This window comes from Thalassophryne amazonica, chromosome 2, assembly GCF_902500255.1.
Source record: "Thalassophryne amazonica chromosome 2, fThaAma1.1, whole genome shotgun sequence".
NCBI classification, from domain to species: domain Eukaryota; kingdom Metazoa; phylum Chordata; class Actinopteri; order Batrachoidiformes; family Batrachoididae; genus Thalassophryne; species Thalassophryne amazonica.
In genome coordinates, this window is record NC_047104.1 from 18737723 (window position 1) to 18755084 (window position 17362).

The 17362-nt window shown below is 41.5% G+C and overlaps 1 protein-coding gene across 1 annotated transcript in view; it reads right to left on the bottom strand.

The window, feature by feature from the left end:
- Positions 1–17362, bottom strand: part of lrrk1 (leucine-rich repeat kinase 1) — a 387270-nt gene that overhangs the window by 334990 nt on the left and 34918 nt on the right. The window contains 3 exon segments of the mRNA XM_034162532.1: positions 4526–4752; positions 7485–7612; positions 11836–12015. Coding sequence (XP_034018423.1) covers positions 4526–4752; positions 7485–7612; positions 11836–12015 — 535 coding nt within the window.

Below are 17362 nucleotides of genomic sequence, written 5' to 3' on the forward strand. Positions count from 1 at the left end.
TAAAGCAGCAGCTCTTCCAGATGATTATGTGCTAACACACAAAAGTTACTTTGAAGAAAACACTGGCAGTCAATATGATTATAAACAATGTTGTTTGTCTTTGTCTGGAGCTTTAATCACAAGCCTCAGCGGGAATTTGGTCATGGAAGGTCTAAAGGACCTGTTAGTAGCAATACCTGCCGTTACTGTTTTGTTGAGGGTCACTGAAAGAGAGAGTGTCCTTTACCCAGATCTAAAAGGTCAGGGCAACTTAACCCTGCGGTAATGGCAGCACCCACTATAGTTTCTGACCTCCAGGGTGAGTTTGTTGAGGCTGATTTTCAATTTCCTCATGGTGATTTTCAACTTTCATTTCCGATGGTGTGGTGTCCTTAGTTGACAATGGCAAGCAGGTTCCAATCAGAATTTTGAGAGATACAGAAGCATTGGATTATTTTATTTTAGAGTCCATGTTGCCATTTTCTAAACTTTCTGATACAGATACAACTTTACGCGGACGATGCAGTTTTTTATGCACCCGCAAAGACACCAGAGCAAGCTGCAGATGTTTTATCTGCATGTATGGCTGAGGTTAGTCAGTGGCTTTTTAAAAATCAATTAGTCCCTAACCTCACTAAAACAGTGTCTATGTGCTTTTCAATCAAAAAACAAAAATTAGAAAACAATTTTAAAATAGTTTTGCAAAACAGCGAAATACAACAAGTAAATGAAATGAAATATCTAGGATTGGTTCTTGACCCGCAACTAAAATTTGATGAACACATAAAGAAAATATCCAAAACAATACAAAGAAATATTAATTGTTTTAGACTTATCAGGCACTTCATTCCAAACCAGCCGGCCCTGCTGTACATGCATGGGATGATATTCTCTCATATTTCCTATTGCATGACAGCATGGGCCAAGGCAGCTCCCTCAGCCACAAAGCGCATTGGTTCACTTTACAATCAAGCAATCAAAATTATGGACAGAAAACCAATCCGTCATCATCACTGTCAAATCCTTCACAAACATAACATTGAGTTTTGACAGTTTTAGCTATTTCTGTTTTCTAAAATTATTTTTTAAAAGCTACCACAATTTGGCTCCAGAACCACTTAGGGAATTTACGGGGAGACCAAACAGCAGCAGGACAACAGGAGGTAGCTTAAATCATAACTGTACCATCCCCAAGTGCAGACCCTCGTTTGGACAGTCAGCCTTTTCTTACAAAAGCTGTAAACTGGAACTCACTGCCCACAGATATTAAGGCCGTCAGCGAGTTGAAAATGTTCACCTTTAAACTTAAATCTTGGCTTAAATCAAACCAAAACTGTACCCACCAGTAATGAATGAATGAGATGAGAGTCTGAATTGCACTGTTCTATTTATTATAGATGTTCAAATGTAAATTAAAATGTTTTTTAGGTCGTGTTACAGTAGAAAAGCCTAACCAGGGACGGGAGTTGTAAATTAGCACGTGTTGCTATACTCTGTATGCATCATATCAGCTACAAGCTTTGATTTGTAGCTATGTCTGATTGTATTGTCCCTGTCAAATAAACTAATAAATAAATAAATAAGGAACCTGAAGATGACCTGGTTGTAGAACTGTGATCAGAGGATGAAGTGACATCAGATGTGTGACCTGTGGTTGATCTGCTTTATTATTAATTCAGCATATTTCTGGGCTATGTGATCTTTTTCAATAGATTAACAACATCTGACTGAAACAGTCATCAAACCACAACACTCAAGGCTTATCAAGCCTGAAGGACAAATTGCCCGACTGTTTTCCTCCAGAGGAATGTCTTCAGCCTGGGGATCATTTGGCTGTTTCTTATCTCAACTCACAAAGACAATAAACTGATTTCATAGGACTGAAGCATGCTCCATTCCCTCCCCCCCCCCAGCTTCTGCTCACGTCATTCCTTCCCCCTTTCGCAGGGGCAGTGCAGCTTTCACTGCAGCTGGTCCCTGTTCCTCCCCCCAAGCTGACAGTTGCTGCGTGACCTTCACCCACTTGCCTCAATTCGGATAACGGACTTCTTCAAACTTAGTGCACATAAACAATGTCAAATGTGTATGTGTTGTCTTTAATTCTGATGTGTGCCATTATTACGGTAAACAAGTAATAATTGTGGACTAATTGCTGCCTGAGGTAACTGGAGTGTAAAAATAATTTCTCCACTGTGAGATCAATAAAGTATATCTCATCTCATCATTTGAATGTTTTCAGTGAATTTTCTCACACATCCAGATAACCGTGTTCTCACATCTAACTACAAATAAAAATACCATGTTTCCATTCTATTTTTATTATGAAACAATGTCTTATTCATTCTATTAATTGCAGTGCTGTAACCTTTGAGAAAAGAAACTGCAAATATTGTATTGAAAAGCACGCACAGGAAGCTGATAGTGAAGAAGGAATGATGTCTCGAAACACGAGTGTCCAGCTGCTTTACCAGCCTAATTGTATTAGAGAACACGGTGACAGAGTTGCATGGACTTCTGACCAATCACAGCTCGCGTAACAAGTTGGTACGCTTCAGTTTAATTTCCGGTAATGGCGCTCATCATTTTGAGAAATCCCAACACGGAATTCTTTGCTTTTGACCTGTTTAGTGTTAAGAAATAAGCAATAAAATGATTTTTTCGACTTAGTCCAGGGCAGACCAAGAAATGCCCACCCAAGTCCTTAGTCTCTCGATTAAATCCCCATGATCAACTGTGGTAAAAGATGCAGATGATAATGCTCTGACAAGTGAGGGGAGTGTGTTGAGAAGGTGGAGGGAAGATTTTGAGGAGCTGATGAATGAACAAAATGAGAGAGAGAGATAAGGCTGGATGATGGAGGCTGGATGGAGAGGGTAATTCAGGAAGTGCAAGAGGATGAAGTGAGGGAAGCTTTGAAAGTGGAAAGGTAGTTGGTCCAGATGACATTCCAGTGGAGGAATTTTTTGTTTTGGTGGATTATTTTCATTGTGCACAGATGCTGCTGAGTCTGGCTGTGGTAAAGGATGCCATGAATGAAGTGCTGTGACTCTTTAAACTTTTAAAGCTCCAGATGCTCCGATCAAGTCAGATCAGACCTGATCGGTCAGGTCGTCTGATGAGCACACCCACATGCAGAGGCAGTGCTTTTATTTTAAAGAGTCCCAGCGCTTATTCAGGTTTGATCAGACCTGATCGATCAGGTCATCTGATGATTGCACCCACATGTAGGGATGGTGCTTTTATGGACCCTTAAGCCCCTTTCACATTGGCGTATTCGTAGAGCTGCATATTGCGGTGTTGTGTTTCATTTTAATACTCCTGAAATGTGCGCATACTCAGCCTTTTTCCATGTTTGTGGATCTGTTTGCAGCTGTGTGCGTTCACTTTTTAATGTGTGCACACAGTCACGTGTACCTTGCCGCTATTTAAACCCAGTTCACTCCTGTCAGCTATGCAGAACACATCACTGCACTTAGAAAACAGTGGACTGTATCATGAGGTTTTTACAGTTGCATTACTGCCCTGCATGCAGCCATAGCTGCTATTTTGTGCCTCTGTGGAAGTGTGCTCCGTTCTCTACTGCACAGTGTGGTACGGCTCAGAAACAGAGTAATTTAACGTTATTATTATTTTTTGTCTTGGTGGATCATTTTCATTGTGTCCAGATGCTGCTGAGTCTGGCTGTGGTAAAGGCTGCTGTGAATGAAGCGCTATGACTCGTTAAACTTTTAAAGCTCCGGTTGCTTTGATCAGGTCCGCTGATTTGATCAGGCCTGATCGATCAGGTCGTCTGATGAGCGCACCGACATGCAGCAAGGAGGATTTTATTTTAAAGTCACAGGTTTGATCAGACACACACAGAGAGATAGAGAGAGCGCGAGAGAGAGAGAGAGAGAGAGAGAGAGAGAGAGAGAGAGAGAGAGCACACGCGAGAGAGAGTGAGTAACCGACCTGTTGTTTCTGGATTTCTGAGTTGAGGTTCGATTCCCTGTTCTGAACACACAGGCGCTGTGGGCTGTGTGATCATGTTCTCATGTTCTCAGCTGATTCCTCTGGATGCAGCACTCAGTTTTTGGTTGTGTACAGGAGCGCCGTGTTGCACAGAGTTGCATGCAGTTAACGCTGTGCTGCGCAGACCTGCTTACAACTGTGTCCAGCGCTCTATGTCGAAGGAAATTAAACATGTTTAATTTCTTCCGTCCTACGCGTGTAGCCCTCAACATACTGCCGCGTAGGGAAAAAAAACTCGATGTAGAGCTGCTACGCCACAATGAGCAGCTCTACGAATATGCCAATGTGAAAAGGGCTTTAGACCTCAAATTTCCATTTGAACCACACAAATCTGCAATTCCGCAGAAATTTCACACCCCTGAATAATCACATAGGAGCCAGAAAGTTTCAGCTGAGCCTAAACCATCTGTTATTCTTACTTATATTGTTTTTTTTCCATCTTCAAGATGCATTTTTTTTTTTGACAGGTGCGAGTACTACACTCCAGAAAATGTTGTACTGAGTCAGTCAGAAGTGGCTGTGGACCTGGACTAACCTGGAACAAATGACCTCCTGGGAGCTATGGGCAGCTGGCAGCTCTCTGAGGAGGTTGTTTGAAAGATCTACAGACTGCAGGTGGATCAGACCCCATGGCAGCACCGACGGCAGTGCAGTCAGGCTGTTCTGTGACAGATCCAAGTGGACGATACGTGAGGAAAAGTCCATGAACCAGTCTAGCTCCAACCATGGCAACTGCAGACCGCTCCAACACACCCTGACAGTCTAAAAACCAACAAAAAGGCAAAGGACAACTTCCACATGAATCTCACATCCTTTACTGTCCATAATTATGACCTAAACCACAATGTGTCCAGTAAGGTTTATTTGACACAGCCACTGCGCAATAAAATGTAAACGTGCCAGAATTAGCTAAAATGGCTATTTTACATCTGTTGTCTTTGGACTGACTGATATTGAAAGGTCAGAGGTCATAAATAAAACCTTAATGGTTTCTATTTAAAGCCAGGTTCAAACCTTTCACCTTTTGGGTTTTGTAAAGATTGGCTTGTTATATTAGTTTCAGTTTATTATTGTCTGCTTTAGTTCAGTGTGGCTGTCCCTCTGTGTGTGAACAAAACAATTTCAACAGTTTTCACCCAAGTTGTACTAAACTTTGTTGAATTTTTGACGTCATCCAAGGACATCACTGATTTAGAGAAAAATCAGCCAAAAGTTAAGGTCATGGGTAAAAGTCAGCATTTGGGTTCAATGCTTATAAGACGTATAAGAGTTTCGAGGTCACTGGACAGAGATGTTTGGTGAACTTCCCAAGGCCTCTCAATTACCTGATCAAGATCATGCTTGACTGCAGCTGGTATCTTCTGTGTGTCACCATAAATGGGTTCGACTGACAGTGTTCAATGGAATGACGTCCAAGGAACTCAATGTACCATACTCTAGGCATTCTGTGTGAAATTCTAGCTGAAGAGGGCGTGAGTGGATGCATGAGTGCAGCCAGTATTACATTTAATGGAACGCCGACCCTTTCACATACAATAAAATGTCTGATTTCATTAAAAATAAAAGATAAATCACAAATAACTCAGCCATTTCGTGCCAGAGCTGTTCCGCCTTGTGTGCAATACTTGTAGTGCAAAATCTCAAACTGTCATGCAACTAATACCAGTGCATACTGGTGACATGGTCACAGGTGAGGTGGAAGTGATGAGAAAAATGTGAAAATTTGTTTTTTGGGGGTCACAAAATGCATTTATGTAAGGGTGTGTGATAAATGCACTTTAATAGAAAAAAAAAATCATTTAATTTAGGGTGGCAGTTGGATAAACTTTCAATAAAATAGGGGTGGGCAGATGCTCATGGGGGTGGAGGGTGGTAGTCGTGGCATGCCAACACGTGGATACGATAGATCCAAAAAAGAGCATCTCTGATTTATTGAAGTCAGGAATGTCTTTTGGAGCTATTTTGAATTAATTGCAGATTTCAAAATCATCCATTCTAAGGGCCCCTTCACACAGCACGAATAAGTAGGAATCAGGCTGATTCACTGCAAAACAGCCCGAATGAGCAAACCACAAAAATTGTATTTATTTATTCCCTGAAAATGGCGGGTTGTTGTGCATTTGGATATACAAATACACACAGCAAGGGCTTCAAGTTGTACAGATTCCCTTCAGATCCAAACAGACGAAAAATTTGGGAAAATAAAGTCAGTCGTGTGGGATGAAAGCCGACTTCACTGTCAAAGCTTTGAGAGATAAATTTATTGTTCAGTCCCATGTACAGTAAAACTCACCTAAACCGTTATCGTATAAACCAGATATTCGTAGTCACCGGACAAAAAAGTCCCAAAGTTTTTGTATTGTTTTCCATGTAATAAATAAACATCGTATATAACTGATATTGTACAGCGGATTTTTCGCTCAAATATGATAAAATGTCCCGTCCGATCACAATGTATTTCCATTAAAAACCCCCGAGCAGTCTGGATATGTAGAGGTACAAATTAAAGTTCAGCTCTGACACACGCTGATTTGTGGAAAGTGGGACCGGAGTCATTTCTGTGATTAAAAGTCCGACCGTTTATTTTTTCAAACCGTGTTCAGACTGGGACCTGAAGCCTGACATGCAGCTGTTAAATCAGACACAAAAGGCTGTGATTTGACACTTTTCTGCTTTTAATCCTTCATCTCCCATCATATTATATAGCGCGCGCGCCACACGCTGATAAATGGATCAGACAAGGCTGCACATTTACAGCATGAGGTCAGTAAAAGAGGAAAATGTATACCTTACCTTTGATTTGGAGGTGATGACTACAGAAAGAAAAGCTTGTTGAGGGTCAAATTAGTCCAGAATAAAGCATAATCCAGAAACGTAGAACTTTAAAACTGTCACGCATGTCATTGCATGACAGAGTTACAGAGTTGCAGCTGCATGAATCAGGCTTTAAATCAATTTTAATAAATCATCAGAAATTGTAAATTTATGTAAATTTGATAGCTTAACTATTTTTATATTTATTTTGATAGCACCTGTACCTGGATGTGTTGCTGTATGTGGTTACATTATTTTTAAAAATGTTGAAAACATTAAAGGTCCATTCAGTAGTTCAGCGCAGTTGAACCCAAAATGGCGCCATGTTCTGAGTTGACGCCGCTCTCTCAATTAAGGAACTCTAGATGCAGTTGTACCACATTTATAAACATCATATGAGATATTTAAACAGTAGACTTCAGACTTTGGTTTCGTGAGCTCAAGTTTAAACATGATAATCCTGTGATTCAGGTTTTCTCACAGTTTGGGCACAAGTTTAGCACCATTCTGATCCAATGATGTGACCCTGCTCAGCATGAAGTCAGTTCAGAACAAGGTGTGAATCTGATAAAAGCAAAAACCCAGTCAGGGCTGCCTGAGCTCATCCAACACATTCCACTGTTGACATCTAAAGCTAGAGAAGAAAACAGCATGGATGAGGAATCTGGGATAACACAGACCTCCTCCCCTGTAGTTTCCTGGAGTTTGAGTCTGAGGAGACGTTTGCTGAAGGCTGGGTGGTCCATCAGCGTGTATGAGGAGAAGCCGGCACCATTCTCCAACAAGAAATGAGCGATGTCATCATTATCTACAACAATCAACACATTATCTCACTTTAATGGTGTACAGTACATAAAGCAGACAACAATCACCAGGTCAGAGCTCACAAGACTTTGAGATCAGCTACCAAAATCTAAGCTCTGCAAGTGCTCAGAGAACGCACATGAAAATAGCAGGCTATGTTGATTTTTGTTAAATGTGGGATTTGGTTGACCTTGCTGCACTTTGTGACATGTGGCAAAGTAGCCTCATAAGGTGCGCTGACACTTGCACGACTTTGATACACACACTGTCGTGCAGGAGAGCAAACACGTCTTAGATATAATCCCACAGGCATTTGAGAATATTTAAAAAGTCTGAATTTGAACTATTCAGTAATCAAACTACACTTCAATCTTGACCATGGCCTGGACACTCCTCATTCAAGAGCGCATCAAGGTTATTCCCTCTCCTCATTCAAGAGCGTCTAGCCTTTATTCCCTTTCTTGATTCAAGAGTGTTTCACCGATATTCTCTCTTGATTCAAGAGCGTTTCTCCATTATTCATGATGCATGCATTTCACATAAATATTTAACTGCTACAAGCATGTTAAATGTTTAGACAAGAGTGTTTTACCGATATTCTCTCTTGATTCAAGAGCGTTTCTCCATTATTCAAGATGCATGCATTTCTATATTCTATATATTTTTAACTGCTACGAGCATGTTAAATGTTTAGAGGTTTTTTCATCCAAATATTTCATGCCCTTGCCTCAAGTGGAGGAGTTTAAGTATCTTGGGGTCTTGTTCATGAGCAAGGGGCGGATGGAGCGTGAGATCGACAGACGGATCGGTGCAGTGTCTGCAGTGATGCGGTCACTGTATTGGACCGTCGTGGTGAAGAGAGAGCTAAGCAGGGGGGAAAAAACTCTCGATTTACCGATCAATCTACATTCCGACCCTCACCTATGGTCATGAGATTTGGCTCATGACCGTAAAGAACGAGATCGCAAGTACAAGCGGCCAAGATGAGTTTCCTCCTCAGGGTGGCTGGGCGCTCCCTTGGAGATAGGGTGAGGAGGAGCTCAGTCACTCGGGAGGAGCTCGGAGTCGAGCCACTGCTCCTCCACGTCGAAAGGAGCCAGCTGAGGTGGCTCAGGCATCTTTTTTGGATGCCCCCAGGACGTCTCGCTGGAGAGGTGTCCCGGGCACGTCCCATAAGAAGGAGGCCCCGGGGAAGACCCAGGACATGCTGGAGGGACTACATCTCTCGGCTGGCTTGGGAACGCCTCGGGGTTCCCCCGGAGGAGCTGGGGGAGGTGTGTGTGGATCGGGAGGTCTGGGCGGCTTTGCTTGAGCTGCTGCCCTCGCAACCTGACTCCGGATAAAGCGGAAGAAAATGGATGGATGGATATTTCATGCCTGTGCAACAGAACAAGCCAGAAAATGTATATTTAGCAGGCTATGTCAAAATATAAATAACCTCATCAAGTTTGTTTTAAATTAAAATGGCTGAAGTTGTGGCTCTTACAGTAGATTTAAAAAAACATTACAAATCAAAAATCAAATCTCCATCCAATTCTGAACATGCCAAAAGAATAACTAGATCCAACAGATCTTACATTTGAAAAAACATGCACCCACACAGCTTCCTGGGAAAACTAAGGCATCATTTGTCACACCACCTTTCTCAGCACACTGCAGCACAGGTGAGTAGCTCCTGAAATTAACAGTGTTGTGTACTGAATTAATTTAGAATCGAAAATAGTTTTTACTCAAGAAATGATTTTGAAATGAATTGTGACCCTGTGAATCAGAATCTAATAGTGAGATACTGAAAGATTCACACCCCTATTAATAATGATAATAATGACACTAATCAGGGTTCTCACCAGCGCAGTTGTGCAGGCCCCTATGCTGTGATTTGGGCCCCTATGGTGTGATTTAATCAGCATAGGGGGGCTTTTCTGTTAAAGGACATGTCACACATTATTGAATGTCCCAGTTAGCAACACAAAGTGGCACTCAAAATGCAGGAAACATACCATACCCTTTATTTATAAAGCACATTTCACAAACACAGTTTCCAAAGTGCTGTACACAAAAAAAAAAAAAAAAAAAACACACAGAGGACCACACACTCACGCGGTGCTAAAAGCCAAAGCATAAAAATGGGTCTTCAGACGAGACTTAAAACATTCTACAGTGGTTAACAGGGTTATAAGTTTGAAAATTTCCTCGGGGATTTCCCCCGGACCCTCCCACAATACTCGCGCCTGCAATGCTTGTTTCAGGCATCCATTTCAAAATGAGCAAATATTTGCACAAAAACAACAAAGTTTATCAGTTTGAACATTAAATATCTTGTCTTTGTGGTGTATTCAATTGAATATAGACTGAAGAGGATTTGTAAATCATTGTATTCTGTTTTTATTTACATTTCACATAATGCCCCAACTTCATTGGAATTGGGGTTGTAATAAAAATAAAGACTTAATGGGGGAGCTGTTTTCTCTGTATCAGTGATGATAAAAAAGGTCGGGTTTTGGTGCTTCGGGTGGTGTTAATGCACCCCTGCCTGTGCCATTAACTGTACGATATAATAAAAATAAACACTTAATGGGGGAGCTGGTTTTTCCTGTATCAGTGATGATTAAAAAGAAAAAAAGTCACCATTTTGGTCTTTCTCCTCAAAAGACGCCCATTTGAATTTATTCCTGATGGAGCTGTCGCATTTTAAATAGTCTCCCTGGTGCAGAACATTTCCATCCACAATCTGCTATGGTTGTTGTCAGAACGCCGAGTACTCTGAGGTAATATCTGTAATGTCATCTCTCACTGAACGCACCAGTGCCACTCAACTTTCGTGTGTGTGCTGCACATCATGTCAGTGACTCTTGTGCGGTATGTGTGGTGACTGCAGTTCTGCAGTACTGTTCGGCAGACGTGTCTGATTGAGACAGGACTGTTGTCCTCTGGATGTCCTAAAATGATCCAGAAAGGCTCAGTTGTTAATGTTTCATATTCTTTTAGAGTGACTGAAGCCATGTCTGGACGTGGGGACGTGGGTCATTGTCATTACTGACATTCCTGCCTGAATACACCAATTCAGTCTCTTTTATGGACTTCTGATGCGTATGTGTCAGCAAAGATTTCAGCACCTTCTTCCTCATCCCATGTGAATACTTCAGGACGAAAAGTAGTTTTCAGCTGTTGATCTCGTGCATGGAGACACTTAAACAGGTGATCGGACACTCTGACTTGAGATTTATTTGTGTGGACTTTCTTCATGAATCTGTTCAACAATAGTACAGCTACTAAAACATTATCACATCATGTTCATGTCAGCACCTCAGCTCGGTGCATTCCCTCACCACCTTCCAACTACCTGGTCTGCTTTGATGCACACGCACGCACGCGCACGCACGCACGCACACACACACACACACACACACACACACACACACACACACACACACACACACACACACACACACACACACACACACACACACACACACACACACACACACACACACACACACACACACATCTGCATGCAGATTCACATCAATAAATTAAATCCAAAATCAGAGAAATCAGACATGTTTGTTTGTGCTTGTATGAACTCGGTGCAGTGAGTGAAAAATGAATCAATTCTGTTGGACCTGGTTGTTCTATTCTTTTCTTTTTATGGTGGCAGCGTGTGTGCACGTGACCTTTTTAATGAGCAGCCCCTCCCATCACTGTCATTTATAATGACTTTTGATAAAAGTGACGTGATAAAAATCACATCACTCTACCTCTCCATGTGAAAGTATCCCCGTCTTAACAGAACGCAGGACAGGACAGATGTGTCTCTGTGAGGGTGGAGTCATACTATGTTTACTGCGTACTCAGAATACATTCAAACAAAATGCTGAAATGGTTCTGTGGTCAATAATTCATATCTGCCAACATCTGATAATGACAACGTTCAAGGGACACACCCACAAATGGCTGCGAGCGCCAACGGCACGAAGCATAACTAGGGGGTCCGGGGGCGTGCCCGGATCCACACAACTGCGGGACTAATGGGTGTCCCACACACACTCATGCAGCACACAGGAGAGCGCTGAATAATATAAACAGTGTCTCAAAAATGCTGCTGTCAGAGTCTACTGTTGTATTAACTTTATGCCAAAATGAAAATGTTTTTGGTTGAGTCACACTCTCAAGGTTTGTTGTAATTTGTGTGTGCAGTAGGGTTTGTAGGGTTCATGTGTGCAGTACCTGCTCGAGCAGCTGCGTACAGCGGCAGGCCCATGATGACGGCAAACTCCTCACTTTGGATCGCACAGTCCCTGGCATCAGCGCCGTACCTGTCCACCAAAAGCTTGACCACGTCCAGATGTCCCTGCTGGCAGGCTGTGGCCAGAGTCCAGTTCAGCAGTTCTGTCCTCCGACATGGACCTGTCACAGCATCACAGAGCAAAACACAAAGACACACTTTCATCACTTTCTCCTCTCAGCACTTTGCTTTTTTTTTTTTTTTTTTTTTTTAAACGTAATGTATTGACCTTAATTTTAACAGTGTTAGTTTGTTTTTTTTCTTGGAAGCGTATCTGAAAAATATAGGCCTATCACAGACCAGACCTTTACATATATGCAACCACAACAGTAGGTGGCGCCAAATACCCATACTAGCACTGGTGGCCTGAAGTGCACAGGAACAAGTTGGAAATGAGTGGATACTTGGTGCGATGACAGGCGGGATTAACTAGTGAGGAGCAACTTGAGTGACTGTGATCCTTGACCTTGGGTAAGCTTCTCACTGGGACAAAGGTCAAAATTCTATTTTCTGCTCAGGTCAAAAGTCAGATTAATCGAGTTTATTTGAGTGGTTCAGTGGGTGTGTTAGGTTAACACTGGTCTGTGGATGCTCCCCTGACCATGATCAAATAAGCTTTTCTGATTTGGGGCTATATTTCATCAGATTTTTCAGATGTTTTGCGCCTGACCCAGAAAAAGTAGGGCACAGTTCTCCATTTTTGCATTCTGAGAAAGGCTAGTCCCCTCACCTCAGTCACGGGGCGACACCTGCATGTGGTTTGAGTTTGAACAGATCGAAAAGAAATCTGCACGATAAGCTCCCTTGCCAAATTGTCAGGTGGACGTCTCATACCCTTAACCATGTAGTCTCTGTGACTCGAAACGTGCGCAACATGTGGGAGAGGTTGATGCACTTTTCCTTTTGTATAACTAGAGATGAACAGCGCTTCTGGAAGTGGCCTAATGAGTTCAGCAGCCTCCAGCAGCAGGGCCGGCACACATCTGCTGTGCAAGCATGAGCGGGCTGGGCACATCCTGTCTGGCCACGGACGAGCTGCTTGAACCAGATCATTGTGTTTGCCTCTTTTCATTTATTTATTTTTCTGAAGACAGAAGTTTAATGCTGCTTGCTGGCAGCCAGAAAACAATAATTTGCAAATCCTCTTCAACCTATATTCAACTGAATACACCACAAAGACAAGATATTTAATGTTCAAACTGATAGACTTTTTTTGTTTTTGTGCAAAAATTTGCTCATTTTGAAATGGATGCCTGCAACACGTTTCAAAAAAAGCTGGGACAGCGGCAACAAAAGGCTGGAAAAGTTGATGAATGTTCAAAGAACACCTGCTTGGAACATTCCACAGGTGAACAGGTTAATTGGAAACAGGTGAGTGTCATGATTGGGTATAAAGGAGCATCCCCAAAAGGCTCAGCTGTTCACAAGCAAAGATGGGGTTAGAATCACCACTTTGTGAACAATTGTGTGGAAAAAATAGTCCAACACTTTAAGAACAATGTTTCTCAACGTTTAACTGCAAGGAATTTAGGGATTCCATCATCTACAGTCCATAATATTATAAGAAAATTCAGAGATTCTGGAGAACTTTTTTGTAAGCGGCAAGGCCGAAAACCAACATTGAATGCCTGTGTCCAATTCCTCAGGCAGCACTGCATTAAAAACTGACATCAATGTGTAAAGGATCTTACTGCGTGGGCTCAGGAACACTTCAGAAAACTATTGTCAGTTAACACAGTTCGCCGCGACATCTACAAGTGCAAGTTAAAACTCTACCATACAAAGCAAAAGCCATACATCAACAACATCCAGAAACGCTGCCACCTTCTCTGGGCCGAGCTCATTTGAAATGGACAGATGTAAAGTTTAAAAGTGTGCTGTGGTCTGATGAGTCCACATTTCAAATTGTTTTTGGAAATCATGGACGTCGTGTCCTCCAGACAAAAGAGGAAAAAGACCATCCAGACTGTTACTAGCGCAAAGTTCATAAGCCAGCATCTGTGATGGTATGGGGGTGTTAGTGTAGTGCCTTCTTACATAAAGGACACTGGCCACATAATAAATATGATTGAATCTGTCGATTTTGTCTCCAGTGATGATGAATAACATTAATTTCTTTTGACATAAATGCTATGTACACTTCTATACCACATGATGGAGGTATTGAGGCCATGAAACATTATGTCTCTAAAATGAACACTGGAGTTCCCTCTATTAATTCCATCCTGGATATGGCATGGCTTATTTTAAAACATAATTACTGGGTTTTCCAAGATAATTTTTATATTCAGAAACATGGAGTACCTATGGGTAGCCCCTTTTCACCATCATTCTGTAATTTGTATATGGGTCTGTTTGAGGAAAAATTCATTTTTCAGGAACATGCATTGAAAGAAAATGTGTGTATGTGGATGAGATATTTGGATGATATTTTTTGCTTATTTAAAGGGACAAGACAGAGACTTGAATCCTTTTATGCATATTTGAACTCATGTTGTCCATTTATATCTTTCTCCATGGACTCTGACCAAGAGTGCTTGAGCTTCTTGGATTTGTGGATTATTAGGGAGGGGAATCGGCTGTATACGGACTTATACAAGAAGCCTACAGCAATGAACTCTTTACTTAGAGCTGACTCAAATCATCCACTTCCATTGAAGAAGAGCCTCCCATATAGTCAGTTTTGTAGGCTTAAAAGAATATGTTACAAGAATGATGACTTTGAAAGAAATTTAAACATGATGATGACAAATTCTGAACAGAGAAACAGAATCAGTTTTGAATGAGGCTGCCACAAAGATAAAAAATATACCAATGTCTGATTTACTTAGGGTCAATCCCCCCAAAAGTGCCAATAAAAGGATCATATTCTCTACTGTTTATTCAAAACCTGCTGAACAGTTTAAAAAGATCATTTCAAAGCATTGGCACATTTTACAAACTGACTCTACCTTGGGGGAGGCCTTTAAACAGCACCCTCTGGTGGTGTACAAAAGAGGAAGAAACCTTAGAGACAAACTGGTACATTCCTATCTTCCTCCTCCACCAAAAACAGGCCAAATCATGTTGACTCCTATCCCTGATGGTAATCGCAGGTGTGGAGGCTGTAGTCAATTTAACTACGGGTACACCTATTGCTGTAACAGTTTTAAACATCCCCACACTGGTAAAGTCATACCCATCAGAGGCATCATATCCTGCAACACAAAATCTGTTATCTACATGATTACCTGCCCATGTGGAAAAGCCTACGTGGGAAAAACAAGCAGTGCTTTAAAAACACGGATTGCACAACATAGGAGCACAATAAGATATAAAAATTTAAATTATCCTGTGGCAGCTCATTTTGTGGAGTTCAATCATCTGGTCTCTTCTTTAAGATATATTAGTATTGAACATGTAACTCTGCCACCAAGAGGTGGGAACCTGGAATTGCTACTGTCAAAAAGAGAGCACTTCTGGATCCACCATTTGAAGACTCTCACTCCTCATGGACTCAACATTGACTTCAATTTAAGATGTTTTTTGTGATTATGTTTTTGTAATCATGTATTGTTTATGCTGATGTTTTTCCTATGAACATTTAATAATCTTGTCTTCTGATTTTTTGAATGGGCTGAAATCACTGGGTGTCATCACTCTTGGGACCTCCCACTCATTGGAGAGGGTTTTGAGCACCTGGGTTGACAAACAATTTTGAACACTTGGTCCAACTGAAGCTGCAATCTGACGAAGGCCTTTGGCCGAAACGTTATTATGAAATAAAACAGCGGCAGGACATCAATATTTTGAGTGTGCTATGCTTTTTCTTTATATATGGAGGTGTTAGTGCCCATGGCATGGGCAACTTACACATCTGTGATGGCACCATCAGTGCTGAAAGGTACATCCAGGTTTTGGAGCAACACGTGCTGCCATCCAACAATGTCTTTTTCAGGGACATCCCTTATTTCAGCAAAACAATGCCAAGCCACATTCTGCATGTGTTACAACAGCGTGGCTTTGTAGTAAAAGAGTGCAGGTACTAGACTGGCCTGCCTGCAGTCCAGACCTGTTGCCCATTGAAAATGTGTGGTGCATTATGAAGCGAAAAATACGACAACGGAGACCGCGGACTGTTGAACAACTGAAGTCGTACATCAAACAAAAATGGGAAAGAATTCCACCTACAAAGCTTCAACAATTAGTGTCCTCAGTTCCCAAACGCTTATTTGAGTGTTGTTAGAAGGAACGGTGATGTAACACAGTGGTAAACATACCACTGTTCCAGCTTTTTTGAAATGTGTTGCAGGCATCCATTTCAATATGAGCAAATATTTGCACAAAAACAATAAAGTTTATTAGTTTGAACATTAAATATCTTGTCTTTGTGGTGTATTCAATTGAATATAGGTTGAAGAGGATTTGCAAATCATTGTATTCTGTTTTTATTTACATTTTACACAACATCCCAACTGCATTGGAATTGGAGTTGTATTTGGGGTTAACGATGTATGCTGCAAAAACTGAACATGGATAGGACTAATATTTTTGGAGAAACTACGGATATTAGCTAACAACAGTTAACAACTGATAATTACATTCTGGACTCACATGCCATTCCAGCAGGGGGCAGTAAATCATTTTCATATTAAAAGTGTGAGTGTAAGTGCATAACATAATTGTAAATACATTAAAAATATATGGATGACACAAGAAAGTGAAAACACATATTTCCATTGTGGCCAATTTAAAAATCAAATGACAAAATAGAAGTAATAGGAAAAAAAATCTGGAAATCACAATGTTACTTCTGCAAATAAGTATTTGAACACCTGTGAAAATCAATGTTAATATTTGGTACAGTAGCCTTTGTTTGCAATTACAGAGGTCAAATGTAGTTTTTCACCAGGTTTGCACACACTGCAGCAGGGATTTTGGTCCACTCCTCCATACAGATCTTCTCTAGATCTTTCAGGTTTGGAGTTTCAGCTCCCTCCAAAGATTTTCTATTGAGTTCAGGTCTGGAGACTGGCCAGGCCACTCCAGGACCTTGAAATGTTTCTTACGGAGCCCCTCCTTAGTTGCCCTGGCTGTGTGTTTGGGGTCATTGTCATGCTGGAAGACCCAGCCATGACCCATCTTCAATGCTGGACATGTGCTGGCTTGAGCAGGGGGACCTAGCTGCCCTGCAGGATTTTAAACCATGACAGCATCATGTGTTACTAATGTAATCTTTGTGACTGTGGTCCCAGCTCTCTTCAGGTCATTGACCAGGTCCTCCTGTGTAGTTCTGAGCTTTCTCAGAATCATCCTTACCCCACAAAGTGAGATCTTGCATGGAATCCCACACCGAGGGAGATTGACAGTCATCTTGTGTTTCTTTCACTTTCTAATAAATAATCATAACAGTTGTTGTCTTCTACCAAGCTGCTTGCCTGTTGTCCTGTAGGCCATCCCAGCCTTGTGCAGGTCTACAGTTTTGTCCCT